At 35.6% G+C, this 18,363-nt stretch overlaps 2 protein-coding genes across 3 annotated transcripts in view; one reads left to right on the top strand and one right to left on the bottom strand.

The window, feature by feature from the left end:
* LOC136986869 (poly [ADP-ribose] polymerase 2-like) overlaps positions 1-2,701 on the bottom strand; it is a 92,094-nt gene extending 89,393 nt beyond the window's left edge. Inside the window, exon 1 of the mRNA XM_067284495.1 lies at positions 2,615-2,701. Coding sequence (XP_067140596.1) covers positions 2,615-2,652 — 38 coding nt within the window. The 5' untranslated portion in view covers positions 2,653-2,701. The remainder of the gene's footprint in view (positions 1-2,614) is intronic.
* A 213-nt stretch (positions 2,702-2,914) lies between these two features.
* Positions 2,915-17,624, top strand: LOC136986864 (DNA-dependent metalloprotease SPRTN-like). 2 transcript variants are annotated; one of them, XM_067284491.1, is made up of 8 exons: positions 2,915-3,077; positions 7,794-7,951; positions 9,135-9,243; positions 11,013-11,057; positions 13,582-13,656; positions 13,722-13,958; positions 15,146-15,496; positions 17,095-17,624. In XM_067284491.1, the coding sequence occupies exons 1-6, from the start codon at positions 2,988-2,990 to the stop codon at positions 13,947-13,949; spliced, it is 705 nt and encodes a 234-aa protein (XP_067140592.1). In that variant the 5' UTR covers positions 2,915-2,987; the 3' UTR covers positions 13,950-13,958; positions 15,146-15,496; positions 17,095-17,624. The 2 variants fall into 2 exon arrangements, with proteins under 2 accessions (XP_067140592.1, XP_067140593.1); XM_067284492.1 differs by lacking the exon at positions 11,013-11,057.
* The last annotated feature ends 739 nt before the right edge of the window (positions 17,625-18,363 follow it).

The following is an 18,363-nucleotide window of genomic DNA, read 5'->3' as shown; positions in this document are numbered from 1 at the left end:
CAGGCAGTGCTTCTGCTCTTTCAGGATTGCATCTTCTTTTATTACAGCTACCCTTACTAATATACAATATTTACAATATACAGGTTATAACATCTTTCATAACAAACAGTTGAAAAGAATCTTGAAAATAATAAGATCAGTCTACAGGTGTCCTATAACTAGGAATAAATCATTGAGAGGATTAAATTTATAAGTGAGGAGCAAGCTGAAACAATTGTTATTGTTATTTTTCTCTTTTCCAGCCTGCACTATGCCTATTGGCCACAGTCAACATGTAAAAAAATAACAGCAGCCTAAGTTGATGCGACGAAAGAGAAAGCGTGTTCGTATATACTGTACACAGATACTGTCGACTAAGTTAAGGGGCTTAGCCACATCATAGCCCTACAGCTATGGCTCTGGACCAAATACAGCAGTCAATAACTCAAACAGAAGTCTCAGTACACTAAATCCTCATTAATTCAAAGGATTAACTCATCAGGAAATACAGAAATTCCATCAAACTCAACAAATACAGAATAAATTAAGTGCTGAAGTAAGTACTACAGTTTCTGTGAGTTATATAAAGAGTCCAACTTCAATTTCTACATAAACTTAAGCTTACACTTGAATATAACTTAAAAGTCTAAAAAGTAGCCTGATGATTTGTTTGATGGTGATGAAATGTCTGATGATCCTTTACCCTTTTAGCAAGTAGCATTATTAACACATATTGGGCTTTTATAAAAGAGTTATGTTAGAGTTAGAAATCGAGAAGCTAGAGTCGAAGTGTAAGTCAGTCGGCAAGTTACCAGGTACAGCAATTTTAACACAGCCACACAGGCAAACCAACAACCGTTGATTTTAAATGAAACGAACTAGTCATTGGTTTGTTTATCCAGCCATATTCAAGTTGTTTTACTAGGTAATTTGCATAATGCGTACTGATTCAATAGACCGTGGCAACAATCGAGTTTGGCAGATATAAAATCTTGTCTTAACAGCAAATGTCTTTTATAACAAAGGATAGAAATGTAGCGCCAAACAAAGCAATTGAGACCTTATCAGAGCCATTGACTATGCCATAGGAGTAAAAAATGTAAAAGGAACCGACAATCTACATGTGACCTTTTACAAGATAGATCCTTCCCCAAAATAAGCCTATCTGAAATTTCGAAGACATTAAAAACTGGGAAAAATTTAAAAGTGAAAAAATCTGGAACTATTTCCGAAAACAATGCAAAAATCAGCCCTTATCCACTTTACTAGATATGTCTAAGGGTGTGATTATGCAGACACAAGTGAATTTTCCGAGCAAATATGTGGCGAGAAGAAGTGATGATGTTTCATGCTCTGCTTATTACAACCACACAGATAAGAGCGAGGAACAGAGAGCATGAAACGCCATCACGCCATCACCTCTTCTCACTCGTGTCTACAGAGTCGTACTGTATAAGCTCGCAAAACACAAGAAACATTATCTCAACTACTTCTGGGGCACAGTTGGATTCACGTCGCATGTTCAGTTAAGTGGCCACGCATTTAACAAGCAGCACGGGAAGGCAAATATCTCACTGAGGATCACAATTAGAGATACGGTTCCTTTGACCTTTTGGTCCAGGGGTCAAAACTCCTCATTCTAAACTGCAATTTTACTTAATAAAGCAACTAGAATAGTTTCAGATTAGAGCAAACAAAAATTTAATCAGAAAATGAGTACAAGTTACTTTTGGGTAGCTTATACATTAATGGTTACAATTACCTCCAAACGAGACGGTCGAGACCGTCTCGTTTGGAGGTAACAAACAAAGCAATTGAGACCTTATCAGAGCCGTAGACCATACCCACAGGAGCAAAAGAGTCAAAGGTACCACACTTCTACGGCAAGACATGGCCGGGTTGCAGGCGACCGGAAGTCACATCACTCCACTAAGACCATTGTGTTTAACCATTCCAACTGTTTGCAGAGTCAACATCACAAATAGTTTTAAAGGATGTAGTAACTTGTGGGCATCGATGCGCCCGTGTAGAGTGGCAGAGAGTACCGAAGTGCACAATTATACACAGAGTGTCAGTCAAGGCCGGCAAAGGCGATCCTCGGCCAACGCAGAGCACGGAGAACAAGCAGTATACCGGTATACGGTAAAAACTGACTTTCGGAAGCGAATATCCGGCAAAGGGTCGCACGTAAGGGTACGGTTCCTCTGTCTGTTTTGCTCGTGCGGGGGGCCTACAATTCTGCGGTACCCCTCATTCAAAGGTCACATCTTACCCATTAATGTCAGTCGCAGTTACTTTTAGTTAATTTGTGCGTAAGGCACGCAAGCACTTTTTATCTAAAAATAACTTTCACCGAAAAATGCAGGAGGTTAATGTTATCCCTGGTGCCAAGATGGTGGCTCGTCCCTAATTCCAGCAAGGAAACAGTGGGATGCACGTTCTAACCTAACCTAACCTATTCTAATAAATTAGTGCATAATTATTAGCAACTAAATTATTAGAATAGGTTAGGTTAGGTTAGAACGTGCGTCCCACTGTTTCCTTGCTGGAATCAGAGACGAGCCGCCATCTTGGCACCAAGGGTAACATTAACCATCGTTAGAAATTAATCAGAAAAGGAAGAATAACACGCTACCCTCCACCGATGGGTATCCTCTCGAATAAGACTTTCATTTCAGCCGCCGACTATCAAAATGTCTACCGTAGCACCACCTCGCCATTTCCGTATCATTTTTTTTATTTATTTAAATAAAATCCTCCAACGATGTACGAAAGCTCGAGACTTAAATATATTAATGTTTCTTTAAATTATTCACTCAAAATAAAAATTATAATTAAGTTTTTAATTTCCGTTTCGAGGTGATAAAAATAGTAATCGTTTCATTACGCATGCGTACCGACGGTTTCCGGCAGATCGGAATCGGTGATGTCGGTTAGAGTGTGTCCTGTTAATTGTTCGTCTTTACGTACGAATTTATCAATAAAATAAGATTTTTTGGCGCGTAATTATGATTGAGAACGACGACGATTATGCCTTAGCTCTGTATCTGCAAGAAGAGCTTAATGATGATGATGATGATGATTCTCCTGTTATTCAGGTAAATATTGGAATATTTACCAATAATATGAGAAAAATCAATGTATTTAAGGTACAAAGAAGTTCTGTCTTGTGCTGTCTTCGGCTTACAGGTGTAAAACATGCTGATAAAATCAGCCATTAATGTACTGGTACACTGCATCATGAATACAGTTTTAAAGAAGAAAGAGTGTGAAATATCATTAAATCAGCACAAATGCTGACAGTTGGAGTCTTATCGGAGCCGTAGATGGTGCCCTCGGGAGTAAAAGAAGTCGAAGGAACCGACGGTCTGCGTGTAATCCTTTGGGAGATGTAACCCTCCAAAATTGGCCTATCCAGTACGGTACGAGACTGTTGGGATCTGGTCGGAGCCGTAGACCGTACCTCTACTCGTGACCCTTTGCTAGATACGGCCTACTTTCGGATTGCATGTTGCTCTGTTAAGACCATTGCATTTAACTATTCGACTATGCCGGCTTTGAGTGGCCCACTTGATTTGGGTGTACTATAGATTACCACCTATGGAATTTTAGGACTTTGATTATATATCTGAACTCGGGACTGAGACGAGTTCAACGGTACCCTAATTTTGGACCGGAGACGAAAAATAAAAAGGTTATCATAGTTTTTAAGTTACCATACTTTTTTAATGCTCTCATGAAGACGGCACCATAGTTGCTAGTACTGCCATCTTGTGGTAAAGTCTGCAAACCATGACGTCGGACTACGGTCATCTCCAGGAGGGTTAAACATGCGATACGAGAGTGGAGAGAGCGACGCGACTTCCGATTATCGTGCGATCGCCATTTCGGTTAATGTTACTTATGGCAGCGAACATGGCAGCCATTCCCACTGTTCGTGCTCCCGACTGACCTCCCGGAGGGGAGCTGCCGGCAGGCCACCATGTGCTAAATGTCACTAGTTATTGATTCACGGTAGTTCTTGAACAAAGTAAAAAAAAGGGGGAAACATCTACTAAAGGCAATTTTAACAGCAAGCGTTGCGACTCCCAATCGCAATAGCGAGGCCGACTTGGCGGAGAGAGTGTCGAGACTCCCTATCATTGCGCAATCGCTGGAAAAAAGTATGATAACTTTTTCATTTTTCATCTCTGGTCCAAAAGTAGGGTATCGTTGAACTTGTCTCGGTCTCGTGAGTTCAGATATATACTTAAAGACCCGAAATTCCATAGGTGGTAATCTATAGTATCCCCCTTGATTTTGTATAGTTTTATGGGTCGCTTGTGTCCCGGCAGCCGTGTGAGGGTGGCCATGAGGTTCGGGTGATGGCAGACGCCAAAGCACACAACTACGTGCAGAGCGTTGGTCAACAAACTGACTTATGGAAGCAAATATCTTGGCAAGGGTCATTTGTGCCGGTATGGTTTCGTTGACTTTTTTGCTTGTACTGGGGAGTACCAAATCCCACACCCAGAGTTCATATCTTATCTTTTGAAGACCTTCAAAAACTTTTAAAATTTAAAAGCTAAAATATTTGGAAGTATTGCTAAAAATTGACTGTCTTCTGCTTTACTAGAGACTGTTAAAAGCTGGTAAAATGAGAGAAATGCCATTGTGCCGACTATCTCTGGGGTGTAGAAGCTTTAATTTTTTTCAGTTTGTTATTATTTGTTCTGTTTTGGTTGGTTCTTTTGGGGTTAATCGATCGGAGTCATGCCGAGCACTCCATTACGCCTATTGCACGTTTAACAAGCAGATTGTACTGGAAGAATTGCATTCATTGCTTGCTCTCATCTCTCTTTTCACTTATAATGTCATGCACGATGAGAGCAAGATAGTTGGTGATTTAGGATATCGCAAAAACTAATTCCTGAACCATTTCAGTTGAAATCAGTATTTAATAGTTAACTATAACTGATATTACGGAGTCCGAATTAGCACACGAAACCCACATTCACCTCTGTACCATAGTGGATGTAGCCACTAGCACTGCACGAAGAATAATATCTTAGATATTGTTTATATCTGTGTATAAGTGTGTTTGTCACATTTGAATCTTTTCTCTGTGTTACACTTAGTCTAGATCAAATATACATGTATACGTGTGGGCTTATCACACCAGTGAACGAGATTAAATTACAAAATCTCTAATGGTTATTTAACACCTTATTAAAAACTCTACAATAAGTTACAGCTCTTTTTGACAATATATAATACAGAACACTCAAAATGCATTTCAGACTCAATACGTCCCTCTTCAGTTTGCGTTCATACATAAAAATAAATAAAAATTATAAAATTATACCAATTATAAAAATACATTAAAAGGTCGTCGTACTGAAAACGCCGTTTTATTGGAGAACCATACTAGAACACAAGAAACAAACGAGTTCAAAGTACTTTTATCTCTTGCAGTACTTACTTTCAACTTGGTTATAACAGGTGATATCTCACAAGTGTAATAGTTTCAAGATCACCACTTTCTTAGCCTTGGGAACACATACAATTTACCAAAAATTACTATTTTTATAATTAAAATAATATAAACGTAAAGTGATGGATTCATGCTCACAATAAACATTTCAGTTGAACTAGCTGAAATATCTTACCACATAACCAAAACACTGGACTAATACTACACACTACCACAGCTTGCTCTATGGCTAATTTGTATATATGTTACCAGCAAAGCCCGATTTTGTTTGGCGTAAGCGTGTCGGGCCAAACTAGTTTTAATTTTTAAAATTTCTATTCACAGTACTTCCTTTTTTTAGTATTAGTTTCATATTTTATCACCTTTCACTATCTTTCACTATTTCACAACCTTTAAAATTACAATGTTTAGCTATGGTAGAATTACGCATATTATATTTTATTGCATTTTTATGTTCTTTTATCCATACTTTTAACTTCTTTTTGTTTCTTCTATGTATAGACCTACCATTTTTTCAGCACAACTACAGTTAAATCTATAAACTACATTACTTTTTTCTAAATCATTTGTATTTTTTTCTACTTTATTCCGGACAATACGTTTTACTGTTCTGAATAAAGTATTGTCTTATTGTCATTTTTACAATGGCCTTTTAATGTATTTTTATAATGGGGATACTATAGATTACCACCTATGGAATTTCGGGTCTTTGGGTATATATCTGAACTCAGGAGACCGAGACGAGTTCAACGATACCCTACTTTTGGACCGGAGACGAAAAATAATAAAGTTATCATACTTTTTTCCAGCAGTCGCACGATGATAGGGAGTCGTGTCGCCCTCTCCGCTAAGTCGGCCTCGTTATCGCAATCGGGAGTCGCGCCGCTTCCTGTTAAAATTGCCTTTAGTAGACGTTTCCTCCTTTTTTTACTTTGTTCAAGAACTATCGTGAATCACTAACTAGTGACGTTTAGCACATGGCAGCCTGCCGGTGGCTCCCCTCCGGGATGTCACTCGGGAGCACGAACAGTGGGAATGGCCGCCATGTTTGTTGCCATAAGTAACATTAACCGAAATGGCAATCGTGCGATAATCGGAAGTCGTGTCACTCTCTCTGCTCTCGTATTGCGTGTTTAACCCTCCTGGAGATGACTGTAGTCCGACGTCGTGGTTTGCAGACTTTACCGCAAGATGGCAGTACTAGCAACTATGGTGCTGTCTTCACGAGAGCATTAAAAAAGTATGATAACTTTTTTACTTTTCGTCTCCAGTCCAAAAATAGGGTACCATTGAACTCGTTTTGGTCCCCTGAGTTCAAATATATAATCAAAGTCCTGAAATTCCATAGGTGGTAATCTATAGTACACCCTTTATAATTTATATTTATGTATTAACACCAATTGAAGAGGGATGTAACGCATCCAAAATGCATTTTGAGTGTTCTGTATTATATATTGTCAAAAATAGCTGTAACTTATTGTAGTGTTTTTAATAAGGTGTTAAATAACCATTAGAAATTTTGTAATTTAATCTCGTTCACTGGTGTGATAAGCCCGCAAGTATACGTGTAAAACGATATTAAGGGTTAAGAGCAATAGATTATTCCATTGAACTTTTCCCTGTACTTATTAGATTTTTTCTTACTTACAAAGGTAACGGATGCCCGGATTCCCTGGACTTCTCCCTGATTACGCTACCATGCGAGAATTAATGATAAATGATTGGCTTCTTTTTTTGATGAAAGAATTGCATTTGATAAAAATAAACAAAGAGATTGACTCTTGCCATAAGAAATAAAAGAGATCATCCATTATTCTCTATAAAACAACATTTTATTGGAGAACCGTACTAGAATGCAAGAAACAAATGCGTCCCGAGTACTTTCGACTCTTACATCATTAAGGATCTCTGTTTCAAATATTGAAATTAGGTGCCATAAAATTCTAAAATAATTTAACAGTTGAGAACTTCTTACGATGATCCCATCAGTGCCGAAAAGTATTTGGAACTTGATTTTTTTCGTTTGAATTTTTCAATAAATTTTATGGTTTCTAAGTGGCAGGATGCTGTCAAAAAAAAGTATGCAAATTCACGTGGCATGGCCTCGAGTACTCACAGAAACTTCACAGTTTGCACGGAAGGTGGATCGAGAGTGTGCAGCAATTAAATTGTCAAATATCCCTCTACCGATTATCTATACTTGCGGTAATTTGTATTTATCTAATATGTGACAGAAGAAAGATACAGCTCGGTTCAAGGGCCGAAAGTGATTGTTAAATTAAAAATAAGGACTAGTTAGTAAAGGTTTTTACTATTTGTGACACTGTTATGTTTTTCGTAGGAATGCTCTAACGGGAAATCCGTGTCCATCGTCGATAGTTTTTGGGAATTGAACGACCCGAATCCCGACATTCACGGTCTGTTTTTAGAATTTAATTCTAATTATTTCTGGAATAAACTCGACAGAGTGGAAGTAAAATGGAGTAATCGAATGACGTTGTAAGTAATTTCGAGAGAATATTTAATACTTTAAATTTAACAGTACTTTATTTTACTTTTTTCTTATCCCTATGCATTTTGCCTTCTTTCTTCGGCCTCGTCGGCAAATAACAATGCTCGTTTTACATCGGTGCTTTTATACCGTACAAAGCTATCCGGCATGCATCTAACGACATTCCACTATTTAAATTTATATTATTTATATATTTTAGTGCACTGAAGTGTTCTTTAACATGACATTTAACAGTATTATTTTCTTTATACAATATTTTTATATTCTTTTTATTAATTTTACAATCGTGTAAGGAGAGAGGGCATACCGTTTAGTTATTTTGCGAGTGTTGTTCTTGTTAAAATTTTTCTTAATTTCATAATAAAGGTGTTCCTTTTAATATCTAAAGGGCAATAAGATTTGTAGTTAATTGTTTTATCGATGTACTTATTAGATTGAAGCATTTCTCTACCTCTGAATTGTGACGTTCGAGAAATTCATTTTGTTATTGTCCTCTTCTCTGTACATAAATTATGTTTTTATTGTATTAGCATATTCTACTATTTTCTTTTTATCAAATAATAATATATCATCCGCACACCTAGCATATACCGTCTGTTCTTGATATTTTATCGTCTATGATTATCGTGCAAATTTCGGCCAACTTCGGACCGACAATTAATCCCGTCGATACGCCATCTTTCTGTTTGTAATATTCTGTCGAAACTTTGAAATAATTGTTTTTAAATATGAATCGTATTAGATCTATGATGTGTGTCTGCATGGGTCTGCATGTATTTTCCAGTTTATTCTTACATTTAACGTAGGGTAAAATCCAATATTTTCTTCATTTGTTTGTTTGTAAAGTTATTTTTGTAATATTTCATCAATTTGGTAAGTTGTTTTTTTATTTCCATTTTTGGATCATTCTTAAGACATTTGAATTCATCTGTTAATACAATACTGCAATATCGTACATAACCTTTTCTACTGCACAGTAATTTTTCGGACACCCTGCGGAGTAGTCGAGAGAACCGTATATTTAATTTTACTTGCTGTGTATATATGACTTATTTTTTTAAATTTTCGTGATACTTAAGGTTATGTTATATTGATTGCATTAAATGTAAAATCAAATTTCTACGGCATCGTACGCCATTTCCTTTAATTAAAATTTCAATTTATACGTAGATGTGCCGGTATCTGTGGTTACGAAGGACACGGTGGTCTCTGCTCCATACGTCTCAGTTTGCCCCTTTTGAAGTTACGTCCTCGCAAGGATCTAGTCGAAACTTTATTGGTAAGTTTGTTTCTAAAGTTTACATTTAATGTCTTTCCGTGTTGTCTTTAAGTAGGTAAATAATCTGGAATACTGATGTTAACAATAATATACAGTAAACTCTCCACTAACTTACTAATAGAGGGCTCTCCGAATTTACAAAAGTCCAAGTTGGCCGAGCGAAAATGACGTGGCAAACGAGTAGGTGGATATATGGTACGGTCATTTATTATAATCGCCTCTATACGGACATTTTACGGAACTTTGGTAGGTTATACCGCCGAATTTATTATGGGAAACGAGCTGGAAAAATTTCACGATGGTACGGCATGTGGCAATGTACGGTCTTTAGTAACTTATTGCCTACGGTAATATAATTTACGATATCTGATTTGTCTGAGTTAGCAGAGGTTTACCGTATTCATGCAGTAATTTACATATTTAAAATTATATGTGAATTTTAAATGTACGAATCTACATTATTAATAATAATTTCTAATTATCTAATATTTTCAATGCATTTGTACAAAAATAAGTCAAATAAATATAGAAATGAAAATTTTTTACATTAATAATTGCAGAAAATCTTACAGTCAGATCTGCCTAAAGTCACCCTATATAAAATCACATTCTCTCTCGAGTCATTCAAATGGCCAGTCCCGGTGTGGATCCTATACAAATTAACGACGCTAAAACGGCATCTCCGTAGGGTTTAAATTCGGTTGTTGCAGGTCTTATCCGAACTATGCAATGTTATATAAAGTCATACTTGTAGGTGACAGCATTTAACATTATAAGCGTTAGTTTTAGCTTCATTTTTAAGATCATTAGTGTTGTCTTAGTGTGGTTATAAATAAATCTTTAGGCACTTTATAAAACGGTCTTTATAACAAATATATTATTGGGCTGATATTCTTTAGATATAGTAGAGAAAAGGGAGAAACATATACAGGATCTTCCAAAAAGAATGCTGTCATTTTATTTATGGTTCTTCTTAGATGTGGTAGATGACGAGATGTTTGAATGCAGAAGGGAGATGAAAAGATGAAACTCAGATGGTTAGTCTATTGTTTGGTATACAATGCATACTTCTTATATAATAAGTAACATAATTACATTAATTTAAAATAGTAGAATTTGTTACCCTGTGTTGTTATCTTACGACCAAAAAGATGATGTCAGCATAAGCACACATCCAATTTGCACCTTACTCGCAAAGAATTTGGGACCCGGATAACAAATGAATTTAGAATCTCGGCTTCCATCCGTCGTCGTACGACGCGCAAAACTCTTTGAAGCACTCTCGGTGATTTAAAATTGACAAATTTGAAAGAAACAGGCAATCTCACACCTAAAAAATTTCAGTTTCAATGGGATTTTAGACAGATCTGAATGTATAATATGTGGAACATCCAGAAATTCAGTTTGGAATTATGTATTTGAGTTCTTTCCATTTTCTTTAATTTTTTCTCTATAAAATTTTAAATTAATTAGTGTAATTCTAATCATTAAACTTAACACAAGATGTTGACTTAATTGCCTACCTTTTGTCGAAATTACCTAGCATTTTGTACATTTAATTGGCCAAAATGTAGCCCAATAATTAATTAATTAATCAAATAACAAGACAATCGTTAACATTAATTTCGAATGACTAAATTTCTTTTAATATTTGAAGGAAATTAATTATATTTACCGAAACAAAAATCGATTTTATTTTTAAAGTAAAGATTAAACGAATAACGAGATAAAGTTTTAGAAAAATTTTCATAATTAAAATTATTTTTCAGCATGAAATGATACATGCTTATCTCTTTGTTACAAGAAATAATAAGGTATGTTTTTAATTTTTTTTTAATAAAAATAAAAATCATATACCAAATTCAATAGATAATCTTCTTCGGAATAATTTTTAATTATAAAAATTTACATTTGCAATTACATTTATCACAATTTCATTCACTTGTGGCATTCCCTAAAGGGGTGAAAAAGTGGACTTTCCTGCAATCTTTGCTCAGGAAAGTCTACATGTTTTTGTCGACAATGACATACTGTGAGGTTACCAGGGAGTAAAAGAAATTTAAAAAAAAATAACGATTATAAGAGAGATATTGTTATCGTCTATTGCCGTCTGGACTGCCGAGTGGTAACAGTCAATGTCATGTAGGAGCGGTTGAGTCAGAGATCGATGCCTCATTTACAATCAACACAATCCATTTATTAGACAATTAACTTACAATAAAAGTACTATTGTCACGAAGGGTTGAAGTCCTTGTCGATTTTGGCGTGTGGTCTTCGAAAAAAGAAGAGGAAAGTCCGGCGACGAGGGTGGTTTCCTATTGCTGACCGGATGTTGCATTCTAAGACCAGTTCCCGAACAGGAAACGACGTCTGGCGAATGCAGATCGGAATTTCCAATCCGGCAAAGAACAAAGATGGAACCTTGCGGGAAACACCCTAGTGAAGGACATAGCTTGGCGAGACGCCACGGCAAAGAACTGAGTACCTTGTGGCCTGGACTTAAATATCTTGTGGTCTCATAAATTATACCTTATTGGTTATTAATGCCTTTTCTCGGCCCCCGATTGGTCTTTCTCTCTTACCAGGTGAAATTGGACCAGATTGGTTCCCGAGAAAGACGATTGTTTATTAATACAATTCGACACCGTCTTTCATTCACTGTTGAATAAACCTTGTACCTTAACTGACTTTTTCTTTTTTTTGTTTATCTTGTCTTATAAAGAATTTAATTTGCTAATTTTTCTTATTTTTTACCTTGTGATTTTAATATTAAAGTAATTTTATTTTTCCCCTTTTCCTTTATAATTCAGTTCCCTCAATTTTAATTAATTGTGAAGATGAAAATTCGAGTTTGTTTGGATATATGGTTAAAAGAATGTTTTTCATCCCAGTCCAGGGCCTCACAATTCTTCGGAAAACATTCACTCAAGGTCCACAACTTAAATGTTACTTTGGATTACATTATATTGTTTTTAAAGAGGCCACAACATTAAAAGTCTTGCCAAATTTAAAACTGTTTATTATAATAAAAAAATAAGTATGGCAAGGCCCTGCAAGAAATACGTTCCAAGATCTCTAGTGTAAGCAGAACTTTTCATAAAAACATTAATTATTTCCTATTCTGGTATATCTATCACAAATTTTTTTATATAAATAAGGCAAATAACACTACATTAATAATAAATAGCATAATACTATAAATTTTTTCCTGTAAAGTATGTTCTTTATTGCTTTTCTTTGGCTTATCAGAGCTACCCACATCACTACCTTTGCGTTTTGGAGTCACATTTGCAAAGTAATTGGCATAAAAGAAACAGAGACGCACCAATATCGCACGAGCATGTGACTTTAATGTCGAGGCATACTTGCATTATCAGACTTGTACAAGAGTGGCCGAGGTTCCCGAGGATATACTATCGGGGAGTCGATTACTCGGAAGTAGTAGTTTGGTAACGTACGGCCACTTTGCGAAAGACTCGTCAAGCAATTTGTTCTTCACTTGGCAAATAGACTGGTCCCTGCTACTGGACAAGATTCAGGAAATGAGCTACTAGATATTTGAATAATTTAGTTGTTCTATTACTTTATATTTATGTAATATAAAGTAATATTTATTATTGAATGTAAACTGCTCTTTGAATCTTAATCCATTTTAACTTTCAGCATTTATATATGTTTCACATTTAATAATTTGTGATTATAAAAAAATAAGGACTCGAACATGTTAGCTCCTAAGTAAGCAGGCGACTTACGTATAGAATCTAATATTATAATTATTTATGAATTTTGTTTGATTAAAAGAAGCTACTCAAGTTATTGTTTTAGTTGTTTGTATAATAATAATTTTACTGTTCGTTCAATTCTTAAATTACCGAAAAACCTTTATTGGGGTAACAATTAATAAATCTTGAGCTTTCCAGTACTTTCAGAGTGGAGAAAGTCCTCTTTGGGAGTGCATACACAAATATAGTTTTCAGACAGAAATTTGTCTTTACATACAACAAATTTTCAAATAGTGTTTGCCCATTAGTAGTTGAGCAGATAAAACCGCCAAATGCTGCACTTGGTTGCGGGTTTGTGTCTGGAGTTTTCTGGGTTTCCTTCATGTGTGTAATGTCTAAATAAGGGTCGATTTCCCAGAAAAATGCTTCCGGGAGACATCTTTCCCTCGACAAAAAGTAAACCACCCGACTTTTTCTGATCAAAAAGTACAAAGAAATTATTGAATTGCATAGTAAAATGACATTTGCATTATAGAATATTTATAGAAGATTTGTTATTAATTATATTGGTTACGTTAAGAGAAACATTAATAACGTATTTTGTATGTCGTTACAGGATCACGATTCGCACGGACCCGAATTTCTGAAGCACATGTTTCGAATAAACAAACTTACAGGAGCCAATATAACGGTTAGTGATACGGGTTCAAAATAAACATTATGACTGTCCGAAACTCATAATTGGATTATTAATAGGTGTATCACAATTTTCACGACGAGGTGAATTCGTATCGTCAGCACTGGTGGCGCTGCAACGGTCCCTGCAGGAAGAAACCGCCCTTCTACGGAATAGTAAGGAGGGCAATGAATAGAGCACCGTCGTCCGTCGATTATTGGTGGGCAGAACACGAAAGAACCTGCGGTGGTGTTTTTGTGAAGATTAAAGAGCCAGAAAATAATACTTCTAAAAGAAACCAGAAGTAAACAATAAAAGTATGTATTATTTTTCCTATTTAAATACCAAATTCTGATTAATGTAATTATTTAAAAATTATCATTAAATTTAGTTAAATCTAGTCTCGTCTTTTACAATGTTTGTATCCATTTCTAAATGGTAAGAGTGTATGTTTGTATGCACAGAAATTATGCGTATACGTTACAGTCAAAACCCGCATTTTAACTAGTTGAAACTAGTTTATCACAAAATTCCCGAAAGTATGGGGATACAAATAGTTGTTGTGGTCATCTATTTAGTAACTGTATGTGTCCAGTCTACCAGCAGTCGAGTGGACAAAACCACCAAACACTAGTAGTTGCTCATGCATTTGTACTTCACCAATGAGCCAGCCATATGGAGATTTCTGGATTTTCTTCACATTTGTAACACCTAAATAGGAGCCAGTTTCTTATAAAAAGTCTTTCTGGGAGGTATCTATGCTTTAGCAGATCACCGATGTGGTATGTTGCCATACATAAACAAACAAACAAATCAGTCTATACACGTTAAGGCTTTCATTCAGTCGTGTTTTTGAGTTTAAATGTGAACTCTTGCTTGTAACTGTTTTGCACAGAATGAGGAAGAAATGAATTTTCAGCATTGGACAATGCACACAAAGGGAGAAGTGATCGAATCAATTTGTTCAGTCGGTCAATCATACAAGCACTCAAAACATGTTATCTTGCACCACGATAACATGTTTTGAGTGCTTGTACGATCAGCAAAGACAATCCAAAGTTACAGGTTTCTTCACACCCTTCTTAAAATCTCACTGTGCTAAAATTAAAGGAAGGCTAGCGGCTAGGGCAAAGGCCTTCTGGGTCCCACGGGATGGAAAGAATAAAAGAAGAAAAAACAATCAGTTTGTAACTATATTATATCTATGTCTCGAGCACAGCCATGTCATTGCTTTATCAGTTACACTACTCAGATTCTATTTGATTTTTGCTTCTTGACTAACACTTTTTAATTATTAATCTTAACATAGAATGGCAGCTTAACCACTTACTTTTAAATCAAATTTCATAATTTAATTAATAATTACCTTATGTGTAGCCGGTAAATAATTTGGCTTCTTGTATAACTGTGTATAGTTAACATGGATTGAATTGTTTATTGCAGAAAATAGAAAAACATATGTTTTGCATATGCTAAAATGATAGTTTTGATTTTTTTTTTTAAGGTTTGAGTCCTAAAAAGTCAAAATTTGCAGCCGACATCAGAACATTTTTCAAGTCAAAAGAGAAAGAAAAGAATGGAAATACAAGTACGGAGAAGAAATCGTTTGATACGTCCAAAGGAAAACCACTTTCCAAAAATGGATTTCAATCAAATATTCATACCTTAAATGATCAGAAGGATAAAAATGTTCAGAAATATCCAGTTGTGCCTTTTCGAGGAAAAGGAAAAACTCTTGGTTCGCTAAGCAGTGACGGTCATTCAAAGACTTCAAAGTTATTGTCTCTGTATTGTGTCGACAAGAACTCGGACAGACTTCGCTCTAGTTCGGAAAGCAGTCATCCGTCGACTTCGGGTACATTTTTTAAAATTATAGTATTAAAGACGTATTAGTACTGGTATGTCACCAAATATCTGACACTCTTGGTTCCAAAGCTTCGTTAGACCAACCGTGGTCTAAGATGATGATAATTCATCAGCGCACACCTCTAATCCACTAATTATACACTGCCTGTGTGTTTAAAGTATACCATGGATAGCTAAAAACTTAAATTAAATTAAATCTATGAAATTCGGTTAATTATGCATTAATACATTAGTGAAATAAAATAAAATTGTGTGTAAACTTATTATCATTTTTAATTTATATACATACAAAGAAATCTGGGCAAATTTTAAAAAGTAGTGTTTATGTTTAACATAGTCATCTGTCTCAGAAATCATAGCTAGTGTTAAACTTAAGCAAAATAAACAAAGAATATCACAAAATTGCAGTATCGGCACCAATGGGTGCAGCGAGAATAAGCACGCCCTACACGATGCCGTATTCAACAGCCGTAAAGTAGTCCAGTGACTGCGGGAATTTCAAGTTCCCTCGTAATTTTGTCCACGTTAAAGGGGGTGCGGACTGTCGTTTGCCAGAAATTCGGTGGTGTACTTGTACTTTGATTTATTGTTTTAACAAATAGGAAATAATGAAATTTATTTTGAAACAAAATAGTATTAATATATTTAAATTGATATTTTTACAAACTTGACATCTGTTAGTTAATTTTATGATACAGGTATGTGCTACTTAATGACAGGAATATGTTCCAAGAAATAGGTTGCTAAGTTGTAGTGTGTACTTAGTCAAGCTGCTATAGTATTGACCAGTGTTTTCCAACCTTTTTCTTGTCGTGGTAAAATTATGGATAATCTTACATGAACCTTTAATTGTATGCACGAATTATGCTTATACTGTACATGCATATCTAGTGCTACTATACATAACAAAGTACAGTATATATGGTAACTCTAGATTACTACTTAAATGTCACCCGAAATCAACTGTGCCAGTGTCGGTACAATCGAACATTTTTCTGCAGATCAGCTATTGAAAAACACTGGTATAGACTATATAAAAAATACATATCAATGTGCTGTGATTATATGTATCTAAACATATAAAGGTGCAAGCAACTGTGAAATTTTTTCCTTGATTATAACACTTTAAACCCTTTCTGCCCATGGCCAATAAGAGGGCTTCCTTTTAGCAAGCTTGTTACGGGTTTGGCTGGTCCCACAACAGAGTGGCCGAGTCTCGACGTATCTCGACTACCGTTTCCGAAAAATTCACGCCATTTATCGACTTGTTCGGATTCAATCCTAGATCCCCAAAGGGTAATCGCTCGGCTAACTATTATAATCTTAAGGAACCTTTGTCATACAATCCGTCGTTAAGTGGTGCATGCCTCCGTACAGAGGAAACTAAAATAAATTCACGTGTCTATATAAAAATTTATTCAGTATAAGCATTATTGGCACTAAGACAAGTAGTTTAAAAGTTATAGGAGTGAACAGACTTTTCTTTGAACTTCATATATTTTTATATATATATTTTTGATTTTTTAATTTATATCTAAAGATTTAATTAATATCTCACAATTTTAATCTGTTTTTATCCTATTTCAGGTGGAGTTTTTACCCCGGAGAGAAAAAAATCCGAGCCAACCTTCTCTTCGCCCCCTTTGAGCAACATCACTTTCAGGAAGAAGCCTTCAAGTACATCAAAACTTCAGAATACATTCCGCGACCGAGATCTTACATTACCAGAAGTGATAAATTCGAAGGATTCGTCAAATTTATCAAAAACTAACATTAAAAGAAGTAAGTCTGCCATATCCACGGCATCTCCGTTAAATCTCTTGAAAGATATTTGGGAAAATCTTCCACGTCTTCATCAAATCAAACGAAAATTGAAAACTACGGAACTCAAACTGCAGGTGAGAATTCTAAGTTAGGTAAACAGAGCGAGGTCGACGATACTTCTTGCAAAGTACTAGTCGCATGTCCGGTCTGTTGTTCGGACGTAGTCGAAACGGAAATTAATAGTCATCTCGATAACTGCCTTACATAATATATTTTAAAAAAGTTTTTACAGTTATATTTTGTAATTATAAAAGCTCTATTTTTTTATATGTAAATAAATATTGTAAATTATATTTGTGCAGTTGGAGAAATAATTTTACATTTTTGAATCCTAATGTAAAACTAAACTGTAGAAATTCGGGCAAATTTCTAAAAGTTTATTCTTACAGCTTTATAGATCAAAGTAATTCTAAATTTTGGTTTTGTTTTTACTCTGTCCTGCAAACACTAGAGCAGTGGTTCCCGACCAGTCTGCCGCAAAGGCATTCTAAGTGTGCCAAAAGACAAAAGTTATCAGAGAGAATTATGCGATCTGTTGACCACTCTGGTAATATTTAATAATAAAGTGGGCTGTTAGTCCAAAAAAGTTGGGAACCTCTGCACCGGAGTGTCTTTGTGTCAAGGAGCCTTGCCCATTATAGGTTCTTTAAGATCTATAATGAGCACCTCTGTTCTTCCACCAATGGCCAAGTGGATGTGACCGCCAAACGCTACACAGGTTCGAACGGATTAGCAAACCCAGAAGTACCCAAAGGAGAGGCTATCAGAAACGACAGTGCGATGGGATGAACCGGTACAAGGGTGGAAATGGATCCAATGGCGAATGCAGGTGATGTAATAACTCAAAGATAAGTATATATTTGAAAACTAAATACAAATAGAATTTGCTGCTATCTAACCCTTTTAAACAAGGTGGACTCTACCAATGCCAAAGTCCTTCCAGAAGTGGAGTACGGAAAGACTCTTTGTCAATTTACGTAATCGTAGGCAGAGAAGAGCCTCAAAGAAAAGTCTGACTCTACCGGTGTTGCA

This window comes from Centruroides vittatus, unplaced genomic scaffold, assembly GCF_030686945.1.
Source record: "Centruroides vittatus isolate TY-2023 unplaced genomic scaffold, ASM3068694v2 scaffold_1209, whole genome shotgun sequence".
Classification (NCBI taxonomy): domain Eukaryota; kingdom Metazoa; phylum Arthropoda; class Arachnida; order Scorpiones; family Buthidae; genus Centruroides; species Centruroides vittatus.
Note: the sequence above shows the minus strand (reverse complement) of the source record. Positions and strands in the feature narration are given on the sequence as shown.